This window comes from Cetorhinus maximus, chromosome 7, assembly GCF_964194155.1.
Source record: "Cetorhinus maximus chromosome 7, sCetMax3.hap1.1, whole genome shotgun sequence".
NCBI lineage: Eukaryota > Metazoa > Chordata > Chondrichthyes > Lamniformes > Cetorhinidae > Cetorhinus > Cetorhinus maximus.
The window spans coordinates 4380789-4398107 of NC_135885.1; the positions used below are offsets into that span (position 1 = coordinate 4380789).

At 52.6% G+C, this 17319-nt stretch overlaps 1 protein-coding gene across 1 annotated transcript in view; it reads left to right on the plus strand.

The window, feature by feature from the left end:
- Positions 1-17319, plus strand: part of stard10 (StAR related lipid transfer domain containing 10) — a 44772-nt gene that overhangs the window by 20778 nt on the left and 6675 nt on the right. The window contains exons 2-5 of the mRNA XM_078545006.1: positions 679-826; positions 5941-6044; positions 6797-6914; positions 13554-13606. Coding sequence (XP_078401132.1) covers positions 679-826; positions 5941-6044; positions 6797-6914; positions 13554-13606 — 423 coding nt within the window. The remainder of the gene's footprint in view (positions 1-678; positions 827-5940; positions 6045-6796; positions 6915-13553; positions 13607-17319) is intronic.

The following is a 17319-nucleotide window of genomic DNA, read 5'->3' on the forward strand; positions in this document are numbered from 1 at the left end:
AGGCCCAGAGAGGGCAGCAGTGAGTGGTTCCAGACACACACACACACACACCAGTATTGATTCTGCTTTGTCACTATCCTTTTATCATCTAGAACGTAACTATTATCATACAACAACAACAACAGGAGGAGGACATTCAGCCCACCATTCCCATGCTGGCTCTTTAAATGATCTACCCAATTAGTCCCCGCTCCCCCCTTGCTCTTGTAATCCTGCAAAATTTTGCAGTTGAGTTGGGGTCTCGGGAGGGTGGTGAGGCTGTGGAGGGATCTGAAAACGAGGAGGAGGGTTTTATAATCGAGGCGTTGCTGGATCGGGAGCTGGTGTAGGTCAGTGAGCACGACAGGGTGGGGGTGATGGGCGGATGAGACTTGGTGTGGGTTAGGACGCGGGAGCGACAGGGTTTCGGGATGAGCTGAAGTGGGTGCCGGGTACGTTGAGTCTAGAGCGAATACGCTGAGGGCGTCAGCAGCAGGTGAGCTCAGGTTGCCGTCTGGGAATGATTTCTGCAGGGCTTTGCAATGAGATTCCCTGTAGGGACGGGCGGTGACTGGGAGGCCCTATTCCCTCCTAGTCCCGGCCAGGGGTACGCAGTCTCCAGCCCCCCCTCTCGTCCTCCCTCCCCCCGACGATGCACGGTGCCCCTCAGACAGTTATGGCTTGTTCTCTCTCTCTCAGTGCAGGATGTTCTGCAAGGATGTGAGCTCGGAGCTCCTGTACGACGTTCTACACGACGCAGAGTACCGCAGGAAATGGGACGAAAACATGATCGAGACGTTTGACATCGGCAAGCTGACCGTTAACGCCGATGTCGGGTACTACGCCTGTGAGTGGAGACCGTCGCCCGCAACCGGCCGGGAACCTCCCCGGCGCCCACCACTGCTCATACCCGCAGCCGGACACGGGAGCTCCACCCTGGGGCGGGTGGGGGTGAGGGGGGAGGGGGAGGGGAGGGGATGTCTCCTGGAACTCCAGCTTGGGGGTGACCGTGGGGCCTTTCTGCCCAGAACTTAATCCTGCCGGAGGTGAGAAGGCAGCGGAGTTCTGCTACGCCACCATCCCGCCCAATTAAATACACTCCCTGCCTCCACGCCCACCACCAGCCAGGGCACAAGGTTCTGCCCTTCGAGTGGGAGCCCAAGGATAAAAATGAACAGCTATGGTAGCATTACGGTGATGTTTTTTTCTATTTGTTCTTGGGATGTTGGGCATCGCTGGCTGGGCCCAGCATTTATTGCCCATCCCTAATTGCCCCTTGAGAAGGTGGTGGTGAGCTGCCTTCTTGAACCGCTGCAGTCCCTGTGGTGTAGGTACACCCACAGTGCTGTTAGGGAGGGAGTTCCAGGGTTTTGACCCAGCGACAGTGAAGGAACGGCCGATATATTTCCAAGTTAGGATGGTGAGTGGCTTGGAGGGGAACTTCCAGGTGGTGGTGTTCCTATCTATGTGCTGCCCTTGGCCTTCTAGATGGCAGCGGCCGTGGGTTTGGAAAGTGCTGTTGAAGGAGCCTTGGTGAGTTGCCGCAGTGCATCTTGTAGATGGTACACACTGCTGCTACTGTGCGTCGGTGGTGGAGGGGGTGAATATTTGTGGATGGGGTGCCAGTCAAGTGGGGTTGCTTTGACTTGCGCATAACAAGACCATTAATCCAGGGCGCTTGAGTTTAAATCCTGCAAGGATAGTTGGGCAATGAGTTCAGTTTATAAAAAAGCTGAGAGGAACATTAAGTGGTCATGAAGCTGTTGGATTGTTGTAAAGAATGCTACTGGTTCACAGATGCCTCTTTGGGGAATGAAACCTGCCCTCATTATCCGGTCTGGGCCTCTATGTAACTCCAGACCCACAGCAATATGGTTTGACACTTAATAATCTTCCAGTTTTGTCAAGATAGCAATTCCATTCTCACCTACTCAGGGCAACTAAGGACAAGCAGTAAATTCCACTAATGCCTGTGAGATCCTTATCCTGAAAATGAATTAAAGAAATTGAGGGATGCAGTGCAGCGATTGGAGATGACCTAGTTAGAACGGAGACCTGGGGGGAGTAGGCAGTCAGGGGAGGTCAATATTGGAGTCCCGGGGGAGTAGACGGTCAGTGGTGGTCAGTATTGGAGAGTGGGGTGTATAGGCATTCAGGGGAGGTCCGTATTGGAGACCAGGGGAATAGGTGGGTCAAGGGAGGTAATTATTGGAGCACAGGGGAATAGGTGGGTCTGGGGAGGTCAGTATTGGAGACCTGGGGCAGTAGGTGGGTCTGGGGAGGTCAGTATTGGAGTGCAGGGGCAGTAGGTGGGTCAAGGGAGGTAATTATTGGAGCACAGGGGAATAGGTGGGTCTGGGGAGGTCAGTATTGGAGCGCAGGGGCAGTAGGTGGGTCTGGGGAGGTCAGTATTGGAGTGCAGGGGCAGTAGGTGGGTCTGGGGAGGTCGTATTGGAATGCAGGGGCAGTAGGTGGATCTGGGGAGGTCAGTATTGGAGACCTGGGGCAGTAGGTGGGTCTGGGGAGGTCAGTATTGGAGCGCAGGGGCAGTAGGTGGGTCTGGGGAGGTCAGTATTGGAGTGCAGGGGCAGTAGGTGGGTCTGGGGAGGTCAGTATTGGAGCGCAGGGGCAGTAGGTGGGTCTGGGGAGGTCAGTATTGGAGTGCAGGGGAATAGGTGGGTCTGGGGAGGTCAGTATTGGAGTGCAGGGGCAGAAGGTGGTTCTGGGGAGGTCAGTATTGGAGTGCAGGGGCAGTAGGTGGGTCTGGGGAGGTCAGTATTGGAGACCTGGGGCAGTAGGTGGGTCTGGGGAGGTCAGTATTGGAGCGCAGGGGCAGTAGGTGGGTCTGGGGAGGTCAGTATTGGAGTGCAGGGGCAATAGGTGGGTCTGGGGAGGTCAGTATTGGAGTGCAGGGGCAGTAGGTGGGTCTGGGGAGGTCAGTATTGGAGACCTGGGGCAGTAGGTGGGTCTGGGGAGGTCAGTATTGGAGCGCAGGGGCAGTAGGTGGGTCTGGGGAGGTCAGTATTGGAGTGCAGGGGCAGTAGGTGGGTCTGGGGAGGTCAGTATTGGAGCGCAGGGGCAGTAGGTGGGTCTGGGGAGGTCAGTATTGGAGTGCAGGGGAATAGGTGGGTCTGGGGAGGTCAGTATTGGAGTGCAGGGGCAGAAGGTGGTTCTGGGGAGGTCAGTATTGGAGTGCAGGGGCAGTAGGTGGGTCTGGGGAGGTCAGTATTGGAGACCTGGGGCAGTAGGTGGGTCTGGGGAGGTCAGTATTGGAGTGCAGGGGCAGTAGGTGGGTCTGGGGAGGTCAGTATTGGAGCGCAGGGGCAGTAGGTGGGTCTGGGGAGGTCAGTATTGGAGTGCAGGGGCAGTAGGTGGGTCTGGGGAGGTCAGTATTGGAGTGCAGGGGCAGTAGGTGGGTCTGGGGAGGTCAGTATTGGAGCGCAGGGGCAGTAGGTGGGTCTGGGGAGGTCAGTATTGGAGCGCAGGGGCAGTAGGTGGGTCTGGGGAGGTCAGTATTGGAGTGCAGGGGCAGTAGGTGGGTCTGGGGAGGTCAGTATTGGAGTGCAGGGGCAGTAGGTGGGTCTGGGGAGGTCAGTATTGGAGACCTGGGGCAGTAGGTGGGTCTGGGGAGGTCAGTATTGGAGCGCAGGGGCAGTAGGTGGGTCTGGGGAGGTCAGTATTGGAGTGCAGGGGCAGTAGGTAGGTCTGGGGAGGTCAGTATTGGAGCGCAGGGGCAGTAGGTGGATCTGGGGAGGTCAGTATTGGAGTGCAGGGGAATAGGTGGGTCTGGGGAGGTCAGTATTGGAGTGCAGGGGCAGAAGGTGGTTCTGGGGAGGTCAGTATTGGAGTGCAGGGGCAGTAGGTGGGTCTGGGGAGGTCAGTATTGGAGTGCAGGGGCAGTAGGTAGGTCTGGGGAGGTCAGTATTGGAGCGCAGGGGCAGTAGGTGGATCTGGGGAGGTCAGTATTGGAGCGCAGGGGCAGTAGGTGGATCTGGGGAGGTCAGTATTGGAGTGCAGGGGCAGTAGGTAGGTCTGGGGAGGTCAGTATTGGAGCGCAGGGGCAGTAGGTGGATCTGGGGAGGTCAGTATTGGAGTGCAGGGGAATAGGTGGGTCTGGGGAGGTCAGTATTGGAGACCTGTGGGAGTAGGTGGGTCTGGGGAGGTCAGTATTGGAGACCTGGGGCAGTAGGTGGTTCTGGGGAGGTCAGTATTGGAGACCTGGGGCAGTAGGTGGGTCTGGGGAGGTCAGTATTGGAGACCTGGGGCAGTAGGTGGGTCTGGGGAGGTCAGTATTGGAGTGCAGAGGCAGTAGGTGGGTCAGGGGAGGTCAGTATTGGAGACCTGGGGCAGTAGGTGGGTCTGGGGAGGTCAGTATTGGAGACCTGGGGCAGTAGGTGGGTCAGGGGAGGTCAGTATTGGAGACCTGGGGCAGTAGGTGGGTCTGGGGAGGTCAGTATTGGAGTTCAGGGGCAGTAGGTGGGTCTGGGGAGGTCAGTATTGGAGACCTGGGGGAGTAGGTGGGTCTGGGGAGGTCAGTATTGGAGTGCAGGGGCAGTAGGTGGGTCTGGGGAGGTCAGTATTGGAGTGCAGGGGCAGTAGGTGGGTCTGGGGAGGTCAGTATTGGAGTGCAGGGGCAGTAGGTGGGTCTGGGGAGGTCAGTATTGGAGTGCAGGGGCAGTAGGTGGGTCTGGGGAGGTCAGTATTGGAGGGCAGGGGCAGTAGGTGGGTCTGGGGAGGTCAGTATTGGAGTGCAGGGGCAGTAGGTGGGTCTGGGGAGGTCAGTATTGGAGTGCAGGGGCAGTAGGTGGGTCTGGGGAGGTCAGTATTGGAGACCTGGGGGAGTAGGTGGGTCTGGGGAGGTCAGTATTGGAGTGCAGGGGCAGTAGGTGGGTCTGGGGAGGTCAGTATTGGAGTGCAGGGGCAGTAGGTGGGTCTGGGAAGGTCAGTATTGGAGTGCAGGGGCAGTAGGTGGGTCTGGGGAGGTCAGTATTGGAGACCTGGGGGAGTAGGTGGGTCTGGGGAGAAGGAAAGGTTACTCGGGGTGTTTGTGAATGTGGTGAGGGCAGGTTTGTTTTTGTGGCACAGAAGGTGTCAGTGGGTGAGAGGAAAGCGAGTGGGGATGGAGATGGAAATCACCCGAGGATGTGAGGCTACAGAGTGAGGAGGTTGAGGGAAGAAAGAAGGGATGATATTGTTTATCCCTGCTACCAGTTATGAGAATGAAACAAGGGGAGGTATTTGAAGAGAGGCATTGAGTCCTTCCAGACATCGCTGTTGAACACAGCCAATGAACCTCAAATGAATTCCTCCAGGTTTCTCCAGTGATGTAGAATCAGATAGCACAGAAGGAGGCCATTTGGCCCACCATGCCTCTGTACCTGTTGGAAAAGCAATTCGATTGTTCGAATCCCCTCTTTTCCCCAAAGCCCCACAGCTTTCTCCCCTTCAGTCAATTATCCAGTTCTTTTTTGAAAATTACTGTTGAGTTTCACTGCCCTTTCACACAGCACCTTCCAGATCAAATAATAAATAAGAATTCTCCTCGTCTCTTCCTCTGGCTCTCTTGCCGATTCTCTTCAATCTGTGTCCCTCTGGTTACCGACCCTCCTGCCACTGGAAACAGTTTCTCCTTATTTACTCTATCAAAACCCCTTCGGAAGGAAGGTTGTGCAGGGTTAGGGTGAGAAGGTGGGGATATGGCACTAAGCGAATTGCTCCTTCGGAGAGCCAGCATAGACAAGAGGGGCAGAATGGCCTCTTTCTGTGCTGTAACCAATCTGTGAATCAGAGATGGGCAACAGGGGCTGTCCTAGCCAGCGATGTTCACATGGTGTGAGAGAATTAAAAAAAATGTCTCTCCGCAACCTCTCTTAAACGTTTTACCTTTTCTCGATGTTGCTTTCCAGTCATAGGCGTCGGACTTGCGATTGTTTTATTTATTTATTTTTTTCTTGCCACCAGGGAGATGCCCGAAGCCTTTGAAAAACCGCGATGTTGTCACACTGAGGTCGTGGCTGCCCATTGGGAATGATTACATTATCATGAACTACTCTGTGAAGCATTCGGTGAGTTCATCATCTGAGGGGACTTCGGAGAAACGGCACCAGCACCTTCGACCCCACCTAGGGAGAGCTCCCGGGGGTGGGAGTGGAGGTCCTGGTGGAGGATACGGGCTGTTGTAGGGGAGGGAGCGGGGGTAGGGGTAGGGGGTGGGGGTGCAGATTGATTTGGAGATAGCTCGTGATCCGTTGCGTTGTCACCAACCTTCCATATATTGCGAAAGTATAACAGCAAACCGAACAACGCAACCTGTGCGCGTGTGCCGTATTTACTGGTGGGTAAACTGCATCCCGACCATCGACTGTTTTTCATCTGTTGAGTTAACAAGGATTCGGAGAGGTGGGCGATTCATGAAAGGGGCTCAAAACGATGAGGGGGTTTTTGACAGAGTAAATAAGGAGAAACTGTCCCCAGTGGCGGGAGGGTCGGTGACCAGAGGGACACGGGTTGAAGGGAATTCCTAAAATAAAGAGGAGTGGAGACGAGAAATTTGGTTTTTAGGTGGGTCAGTTGTTATGATCGGGAATGTGAGAGGGCAGTGGAACAATATCCTTGAAAAGGGGAATTGTGTAAATACTGGAAAAGCAAACGTTTGCAGGGCTATGGGAAAAAGAGTAGAGGCAGTGGGACTAATTGGATAGCTCTTTCAGAGGGCCAGCACAGGCACAAAGGGCCTAATGGCCTCCTTCTGTGCTTTAAGATTCTTGGTGAGTGGCCATGATTGACTTTGGTTTCTTTTCTTGCCCCTTCTCCTCAGAAATGCCCTCCTAAGAAGGAACGGGTCAGGGCAGTTTCCACCCAGACTGGATACCTGGTAGAAACTAACAGTGCCAACAGCTGTACCCTCACTTACCTGGCACAGGTGGACCCTAAAGGTAAGCAAAGTCCCCAAGACCCAGCCCTCATTCACTGGGAAGCATTTATATCGCAAATTTAAACATGGTAACATCATCCCCAGGCACTTCGTAAGGATGTTTATCAAGCAGGATTTAACACCGAGCTACGTAGGGAGATATTGGGACAGGTGACCAAAAGCTCGGTCAATGAGGGTCGGTTTTAAGGAGTGTCTTAAAGGAGGAGAGAGAGGCGGAGAGGTGTAGGGAGGGAATCCCAGAGCCTGGAGCCCAGGCAGCTGAAGGCACGGCCGCCAATGGCGGAGTGATTAAAATCAGGGGATGCTCATGAGGCCAGAATTAGAGGGGCGCAGAGATCTCGGAGGGCTGTGGGGCTGAAGGAGATTACAGAGATAGGGAGGGGGCAAGGCCATGGAGGGATTTGGAAACAAGGATGAAAATTTTGACGTTGCTTGACTGGGATCCAATGTAGGTCAGCGAGCGCAGGGGTGATAGGGGAACTTGGTGCAAGTTAGGACATGGCCAGCAGAGTTTGGATGACCTCAAGTTTACAAAGGGTAGAACGTGGGAGACCAGCCCTGGAATAGGCATTGGAATAGTCGAGTCTGGAGCTAACCAAGGGCTGGATGAGGGTTTCAGCAGCAGATGAGCTGAGACAGGGGTGAAGTTGGGCGATGTGACGGAGGTGGAAATAGGAAGTCTTAGAGATGGCATGAAAATGAGGTTGGACTCTCACCTTGGGGTCAGATGTCACCCCAAGGTTGTGAACAGACCGGCCTAATCTGACTGTTGCCAGGAAGAGGGATGGAATCCGTTGCTAGACAACGGAGCAGGGACTGAAAATGGTGGCTTTGGCCTTCCCAATATTTAATTGGAGGAAATTTCTGCTCTCCCAACGCAGGATGTCGGATAAGCAGCCTGATCATTTAGCAGCAGTGGAGGAGTGGAGAGAGCTGGTGGTGAGGTCGAGCTGGGTGTAGTCAGTGTACACGTGAAAACTAACACTGTTTCCAGATGATGTCACCGAGGGGCAGCCTGTAGATGAGAAATAGGAGGGTCCAAGGATAGATCCTGGGGGGACATCAGAGGTGAGGGTGCGGGAGCAGGAAGAGCAGCCATTGCAAGTGATTCTCTGGCTACGACGAGATAGATAAGAACGGAAGCAGGTGAGGGCAGTCCCACCCAGCTGGGCGACAGTGGAGAGGTGTTGGGAGAAGGAAGGTGTGGTCAAACCGGGTCAGAGGCTGCAGACAGGAGGAGAAGGACGAGGAGGGAAAGTTTACCTTTGTCACAGTCACACGGGATGTCACTTGTGACTTTGATAAGAGCCATTTCGGGATTGTGAGAGGGGCAGGAACTTGATTGGAGGGATTCAAACATGGAGTTCCAGGAAAGATGGGAACGGATTTGGGAGGGGACAACACGCTCAAGGAGTTTGGAGAGGAGAGGGAGGCTGGAGACGGGAGGGGAGTTTCCATGGACAGAGGGGTCGAGGGCTAGTTTTTGAGAAGAGATGATGATGATGACTGATTTAAAGGAGAGAGGGACAACACCCGAAGAGAGAGAGAGAGAGAGAACCGTGAACAATATCAACTCACATGGCATCCAGGGGGGAAGTGGGTGATCAGCAGTTTAGTGAGAATAGGATCGAGAGAGCAGGAGGTGAGTCTCATGGACAAGCTGAGCTCAGAGAGGACATGAGGAGAGATAGGAGAGAAACTAGAGAAAGGTGTGAGTTCAGGGGTAGGGCAGGAGGGGCCATTAGTGGAAGTTTGGCCTGGTGGGTAGCTGATCGGATTGTCTTCATCTTAGTGACAGAGATATCCATGAGCTCCTGACACTTATTGTTGGAGGCGAGGGTGGAGGGGAGAGAGATTTAGGAAGGTGATCTGCAATAGAGAAAAGAAGCCAGGGGTTATGTTTGCCTTCTGGAATGATCCTGGAATAGCGAGTAGTCTTAGCAGATGAGAGCAGGACCTGATGGTGTTTCGAGTGGTCAGCCAGATCTGTTAATCGATGGCTAACAGTTTTCTGCCATCTCCATTCAAACCTGTGCCCCTTAGACTTAAGTGAGTGGAGATGAGGGATGTATCCGGGAGAATGACCAGGGTGAGAGAGAGAGAGACATGGTTTTGTTGGGCACGAGCACATCAAAAGTGGAGGTGAGGGTGCGGTCTGGTAACTCAGTGGCTGCAGCAATGTTGTGGTGACCGGAGGATCAAAGGCTAGATGGCTGGGATATTGAAAGCGTAATTGTACTGTAAGACTGGGGGCTCACTTCACTCCTGGAGTCGGGCAGACTAACCGTATCTCTCTGGGGCCCTGCTTGAGGCTTGGCTGGGCTGCAGGACATCGAAGAGTTCGGTGCTGATAACCCCTCCTGCCCCATTGGTTTAGGTGAAGTAAACAGCGGTGCCATGGGGACACAGGCTTACCTGGGCCCATCCATATCACAGTTTGGGCCCAGTAGCCGAGGGCTTATGGCACTGGATTAGCAACCAAGGGTTAAAATGATCCCATAGCAAGTTGGGAAAGTGGCTTCAATGTATAGAGTGAAACAGCACAGGAGGAGGCCTGTGTCAGTCCTTGGAAAGAGTTGGCAAATTAGTCCCACTCTGCCCTGCTCTTTCCTCATAGCTCTGCAATATGTTTCCCCTTCAAGTATTTATCCAATTCCGTTTTGAAAGTGACTGTTGAATCTGCTTCCACCGCCCTTTCAGGCAGCGCCTTCCAGATCACAGCACCTCACCGTGTTTATAAAAAAAAATTCTCCTCATCTCCCCCTCTGATTCTTTTCCCGATTCTCTTCAATCTGTGTCCCTCTGGTTACCGACCCTCCTGCCACTGGAAACAGTTCCTCCTTATTTGCTCTCTCAAAACCCCTCATGGTTTTGAATACCTCTATCAAATTTAGCCTTGATCTTCTCTGCTCTGAGGAGAACAATCCCAGCTTCTCCAGTTTCTCCATGTAAATCAACAGAGAAGAGGAAGCTCCAGTTATGGGTTGGGACAAGGAAATAGCGACAATGAAGCTGTTGGATTGTCCCTGGAAACCCAACTGGTTCCTGTCAGTCCTTCAGGGAAGGGGTTCTGCCATCCTTCACCAGTCTGGCCTACATATCAATCCAGTCCCAGGCTATACTGTTGACCCCCACTACACTCTGAAGAGGTCTAGTCGGTTAAGATTTGAACAGGGTAACTAGGAATGGGCAATGAATATAATCTGACCAGATCCACATCCTGCGGGTCTAATTACAAAACCAAATCACAGAGGAGAGCTAAGCCCTTCTCTTGGTTGGGAAGACTTGTTGCTTGATAAGAACATAAGAAGTAGGAGCAGGAGTAGGCCATTCAGTCCATAAAGCCTGTTCCACCATTCAATAAGATCATGGCTGACCTGATTGCGGCCTTATCTCCACTCTCCTGCCTGTCCTCCATAACCCTTGACCCCCTTGTCAATCAAAAATCTGTCTAACTCAGCCTTGAATAGATTCAATGACCCAGCCTCCACTGCTCTCCGGGGGAAGAGAATTCCACAGACTAACGACCCTCGGAGAAGAAATTCCTCCTCACCTCCATCTTAAAATGGGAGACCCCTTATTTTTAAACTGTGTCCCCTAGTTCTAGTCTCTCCCACGAGGGGAAACATCCTCTCAGCATCCACCCTGTCAAGCCCCCTCAGAATCTTATATGTTTCAATAAGATCACCTCTCATTCTTCTCAACTTCAATGAGTAGAGGCCCAACGTCCTCAACCTTTCCTCATAAGACAAACCCCTTCATCCCAGGAATCAGTCTCTTATTTTACTTCCCTGAACTCTCTCTAATGCAAGTTATTGAGAGGCTGAATGTTTGTGAAAATACTATTTCAGTGAGTGAGTGATCAGTCAATGGAATAGGCTCCCTCGAGGGATGGTGGAAGCATTAGTATCTATTGATTCAGAAATAGATTTCCTTCAGCCAGTAACAATTTGGGGCACAACATATGAACAACTTTAGATGTGAGTTTGTTCCTGGGATGAGGGTGTTGCTGACAGGGTCACCATCCTATTGTCTGTCGCTGGTTGCTTGGAGAAACTGGTGCTGCGCCTTCTATTTCTTGCAATGGAACAGTTTGCTAGGCAGATTTTTTGTTTTCAAATTGAGTTCAGGTTTGAAGTCGTGCTCTCTGGGTTGTTATTCACAAAGTTAGTCTGCTCGTAGCTATGGCGAGTAGTAACGTGCTTGGGAGGAAGAAGTGACTTTGGACCCATGGGTCCTAAAGCTCTTCACCACTGGGGAAGTCACTGGGAAGGGCAAGCGTTTATTGCCCCTCCCCTCTCGCCTCCTTGAGAATGTGGTGAGCCACCTTCTTGAGTACAACTAAGTGTCTTGCTCGGCCATTTCAGGGGGGCAGTTAAGAGTCAACCACATTGCTGTGGGTCTGGAGTCACATGTAGGCCAGACCGGGTAAGGCCGGCAGATTCCCTTCCCTAAAGGACATTAATGAGCCAGGTTTACGACAGTCCAGTGATTTCATGGTCACCGTTACTGAGACCAACTTTTCATTCCAGATTTATTTTATTGGCTGAATTTAAATTCTCTGGTTGTCATTGCAGGACCTGAGCTCCTATCTCTAGAGCATTAGTCCAGGCCTCTGGATTACTAAGACATAGCCCAGGACAAAGCAGCCCCGCTTGATTGGCACCCCATCCACAAACATTCACTCCCTCCACCACTGACGCACAGTGGCAGCACCACCAATGTACAGTGGCAGCAATGTTGGCGTTATGGCACAGCGGATGGCAAATGCTGAGCTGCTCAAATCCCAGAGGGAAACTTGAAACAGCTGTCACAACCGTTTTGCAATTAGTATTTTTATTTCGAGATGCGTGCCTTGAATTCAGTGGTAATAAGACCACTGAGTCTTAGAGGTTTCTTACAAAACTAAATTCAACATGTGTTAATAGTGGAAAAGATTTAAAGCACACACATAGTTGTACAAATTACTACTATAACAACTCCTAACTCTCCTAATTAACCTGACTCCCAGTTACACCTCTGTTAAGGCAACAGTAAAACAAGATAAACTTCACCAGATCCAGGCAAAGCACACAGTACCCTGGACAGGGATATTCACCGTGAGTGTTTTTAGCTTCGGTTCCTGTAGACAGCAACTTGGTACATAAACGCTGGAGGCTTTTCACACTTAGATCTTAGAATTCCTTCTCCTTACACATAATGTCAGCTCCTTTATAATTGTTTCTCCCCTTTTAACGTAAATCCCATTGTTCCAATATGTCTTTGCAACTTTACCCTTCTCATAATATAAATCTTCCATAGCACTCATATTATCAGTAATCTTTGGGAAAAATAAACACACTGTTTGGCGTAGACTCTGTTGGCTAGGTGTAACACCTTACCATCTCTTTGAAATTCACGATTCTGATTTATCTAAAAATGCTAATGTTCCTCACACCTCACATTCTAAAACTTCAGCCATGATTGCGTATTTAGCACTTCAAACCTAGCTTCTCTTTGATAACTCAAAAGCTCCAGACTAGCTGTCTGCAATTCAATTAAAACCTCCCCCCACACACACACATCCACATCCACATCCACACAGAGAAACAAATCCAAACCTCACTATTAACCTATATTTACAATAAATCACAATAATATTATGAAAATGATTATATTCTCATGATGTACTGCAGGAATTCACCAAGGCTCCTTAGATAGCACCTTCTAAACCCACCACCACTACCATCTAGAAGGACAAGGGCAGCAGACACATGGGAACACCACCACCTGGAAGTTCCCCTCCAAGTCACTCACCATCCTGACTTGGAAATATATCACTGTCGCTGGGTCAGAATCCTGGAACTCCCTCCCTAACAGCACTGTGGGTGTACCTACACCACATGGACTGCAGCGGCTCAAGAAGGCGGCTCACCACCACCTTCTCAAGGGCAATTAGGGATGGGCAATAAATGCTGGCCTAGTCAGCGATGCCCACATCCTTAGAATGAATAAAAGAAACATAACCACTACGTTCCCATACCCAATACAATCATTGTTGTATCATTCGACTACCAAAATGGTAAAGAAAGGCTTGCATTTATATAGTGTCTTTCAGGACGTCCCAAAGCACTTCACAGCCAATGAAATTTACTCCAAGTCACTATTGCGTTGTCGGTGTTGTCCCTCGATTCAAGGATTGACATCTACTCATTGTCGCGGGTTTCCGCCATTGGTCGTCATTGACTGAACAAGCCTTCTTGACCCATAGATCGTTGGGCACAATGGGGCAGTGGGATCCGGAGCGAGGGATTTGCTTCCTTCTCTTTCCCCCTCTGTTGCTGCTCTGCCCCATCATTAAGACGTCGGGACTCGAAGCGCGATGCAGCTCGATGGACAAATTGCCGTCTTCCTGAAATGCAAGAAACATGGCAGCCAGTATGTACACAGCAAGATCCCACAAACAACAGCATGATAACGATCAGATAATCTTACAATGGTTGCGGGGGGGAGGGGTGAGGTTGATGTTTGGGTATCGGTTGAGGGATCTCCTCCTGCTGCCCACTGGGCCACGGCAGACGTTAGATGAACCTTTTATTGCCTAATCAGTCCTGTGTTGGAATTCAAGTTAATAACCTGTGTCTTTATTTTCTGTTTGTAGGCTCATTACCAAAATGGGTGGTGAATCAATCATGGCAGCTTCTGGCTCCCAAAGTGAGTATGATGTTTGATGTAGAGGTAGCGTTGTCAGTCTCCCCAGGGCAGCTCCATATTAGACAAAAGCAAAAAAAACTGCAGATGCTGGAAATCCAAAACAAAAATAAAAACAAAAATACCTGGAAAAACTCAGCAGGTCTGGCAGCCTCTGCAGAGAGGAACACAGTTAACGTTTTGAGTCCGTGTGACTCTTCAACAGAACTAAGGAAAAATGGAAGAGCGGTGAAATATATTTTACCTGCCAGACACTCCTGCAAGAAACAACAGGGGAAATCGGGTCAGTTTAAACAAGTCTGTTTGTTTGCCAATGGTCTGTAGAGAAGGCGGGTCTGGTTGGTTGGACATGCCCAGTGACCAATGGCTGGAATGTTACTCCAACTAGAGTGCCATCTAGAGCGCTGGCAGAACAATTACATGTGCAGAACACTTGGGTGACTGTATATGGTGACATCAATATTCCTGGCTAGGTGATTGGTTAATCTCTGCCAATCATACCTGAAGACTGTTATAATTAACTTGTCCAGTCTCTTTCCCACCTTTACCTGTGACTCTTCTCATGCTCTTAAGTCACTTCAGCAGTTTCCAGTTTCCTGGCCCTAACCACCTCCATCCCCCCACCAGGATGGTCTGAGGGCTCTCTGCTTCTTCCCTGAATGGAGGCCCAGACCATCCCCATGCACCACCCTCCTCCCCCTGGCTGAACACGTTCTCACTTTGAACAACTTCTCCTTCAACTCCACTCACTTCTTCCAAATAAATGCTGTTGCTATGGCTACCCGAATGGATCCTGGTTATTCCTGCTTTTTCGTAAATGTGGAATGCTCCTTGTTCCAGTCTGACTTAACCCCCCTCCCCTCGCTCATCTCTTCTTCACTGGCCCTCGCCCGCACACCCTCTCATTCACCCTCACTCCCCCTCACTCCACTCTCTCCCCCTCACTCCACTCTCTCCCCCTCACTCCACTCTCTCCCCCTCACTCCACTCTCTCCCCCTCACTCTCCCTCACTCCACTCTCTCCCCCTCACTCCCCCTCACTCCACTCTCTCCCCCTCACTCCACTCTCTCCCCCTCACTCCACTCTCTCCCCCTCACTCCACTCTCTCCCCCTCACTCCACTCTCTCCCCCTCACTCCACTCTCTCCCCCTCACTCCACTCTCTCCCCCTCACTCCACTCTCTCCCCCTCACTCCACTCTCTCCCCCTCACTCGTCCACCCTCACTCACTCGCCCATCCTCACTGAGAGCTGGGGGATGGCGGTGAGAATCGGTGAAAACATTGAGAGTGGAGGCCCCATGCACCTCACAGTCTCTCTCTTTTTTCTTTTCTCTCTTTTCTCTTGCTCTCGCGCTCTTCACTCTCTTTTTTCTCTCCTTTTCTCTCTCCTTTTTCTCTCCTTTTTTCTCTCTCTCTCGCGCTCTCTCTCGCTGGCTCTCTCTTGCTTTCTCTTGCGCTTTCTCTTGCTCTCTCTCGCGCTTTCTCACGCTTGCTCTCGCGGTCTCACACTCTCCCTCGCACTCTCTCGCTCGCTCTCCCTCTCGCTCACTCGCTCTTGTGCTCTCTCATGTGCTCTCTCTCGCGCTCTCACGCTCTCTTGCTTGCTCTCTCTCACGCTCTCTCGCGTTCTCTCTCACTCTCTCTTGCGTTCTCTCTCACACTCTCGCGTTCTCTCTCGCGCTCTCTCTTGCTCTCTCTCGTGCTCTCGCTCGCTTGCTCTCTCTCGCGCTTTCTCTTGCACTCTCTCGCTCTCTCGCTCTCTCTCTCGCTTGCTCTCGCGGTCTCACGCTCTCTCTCGCACTCTCTCGCTCTCTCTCACGTTCTCTCGCGTTCTCTCTCGCGCGCTCTCACACGCTCTCTCACGCTGTCTCGCGTTCTCTCGCTGGCTTTCTCTTGCTTGCTCTCTCTCACGCTTTCTCGCGTTCTCTCACGTTCTCTCGTGTTCTCTCGTGCTCTCTCTCGGGCTCTCTCGCACGCTCTCTCGTGTTCTCTCTCACGCTCTCTCTCGCTCTTTCTCTCGCTGGCTCTCTCTTGCTCTCTCTCATGCTTTCTCTCGTGCTCTCGCTCGCTTGCTCTCTTTCTCGCTCTCTCTTGCGCTTTCTCTTGCTCTCTCTCGCGCTCTCTCGCGCTTGCTCGCTCGCTCTCGCTTGCTCTCGCGATCTCACGCTCTCCCTCGCACTCTCTCGCTCGCTCTCTCTCACGCTCTCTCGCTCACTCGCTCTCGTGCTCTCTCATGTGCTCTCTCTCGCGCTCTCTCGCTCTCTCTCTCTCTTGCGCTCTCTTGCTTGCTCTCTCTTGCGCTCTCGCTCTCTCGCGCTCTCTCCCTCGCTCACTCTCGCGCTCTCTCGCTCTCTCTTGCTCGCTCTCGCGGTCTCACGCTCATGCTCTCCCTCGCGCTCTCTCACTCGCTCTCGTGCTCTTTCTTGTGCTCTCTCTCGCACTCTCTCGCTCTCTCTCTCTTGCGCTCTCTCTTACGCTCTCTCTTGCGCTCTCTCTTGCACTCTCTCTCGCACTCTCTCACTCTCTCGCTCACGCTCTCTCTCGTGCTCTCTCGCTCTCTCTTGCTCTCTCTTGCGCTCTCTCGCGCTCTCTCACTCGCTCACTCGCGCTCTTTTGCGCTCTCTCTTGCTCGCTCTCGTGGTCTCACGCTCACGCTCTCCCTCGCGCTCTCTCGCTCGCTCTCTCTCATGCTCTCTCGCTTGCTCTCGTGCTCTCTCTTGTGCTCTCTCTCGCACTCTCTCGCTCTCCCTCTCTTGCGCTCTCTCGCTCGCTCTCTCTTGTGCTCTCTCTCGCACTCTCTCGCTCGCGCTCTCTCTCTCACGCTCTCTCGCTCTCTCTCTCTTGCACTCTCTTGCTTGCTCTCTCTTGCGCTCTCTCTTGCGCTCTCTCTTGCGCTCTCTCTTGCGCTCTCTCTTGCGCTCTCTCTTGCGCTCTCTCTTGCGCTCTCTCTTGCACTCTCTCGCTCTCTTGCGCTCTCTCACTCGCTCACTCTCGCGCTCTCTTGGCGCTCTCTCTCGCTCGCTCTCGTGGTCTCACGCTCACGCTCTCCCTCGCGCTCGCTCTCTCTCATGCTCTCTCGCTCGCTCTCGTGCTCTCTCTTGTGCTCTCTCTCGCGCTCTCTCGCTCTCTTGCGCTCTCTCTCGTGCTCTCTAGCTCGCTCTCTCTCGCTCTCTAGCTCGCTCTCTCTCGCGCTCTCTTGCTCGCTCTCTCGCGCTCTCTTGCTCGCTCTCTCGCGCTCTCTTGCTCGCTCTCTCGCGCTCTCTCGTGCTCTCTCGCTCGCTCGCTCTCTCATGCTCTCTCTCTCGCGCTCTCTCTCTCGCGCTCTCTCTCTCGCGCTCTCTCTCTCGCGCTCTCTCGCTCGCTCTCTCTCGCTCGCTCTCTCGTGCTCTCGCTCGCTCGCTCGCTCTCTCGCTCTCTCTTGCGCTCTCGCTCTCTCTCGCGCTCTCGCTCGCTCTCTCGCGCTCTCGCTCTCTCTCTCTCGCGCTCTCGCTCGCTCTCTCTCGCGCTCTCGCTCGCTCTCTCTCGCGCTCTCGCTCGCTCTCTCGCGCTCTCTCGCTCGCTCTCGTGCTCTCTCGCTCGCTCGCTCTCTCTTGCGCTCTCTCTCGCGCTCGCTCGCTCTCTCGCGCTCCCTCACTCGCACTCTCTCGTGCTCTCTAGCTCGCTCTCTCTCGCTCTCTAGCTCGCTCTCTCGCGCTCTCTTGCTCGCTCTCTCGCT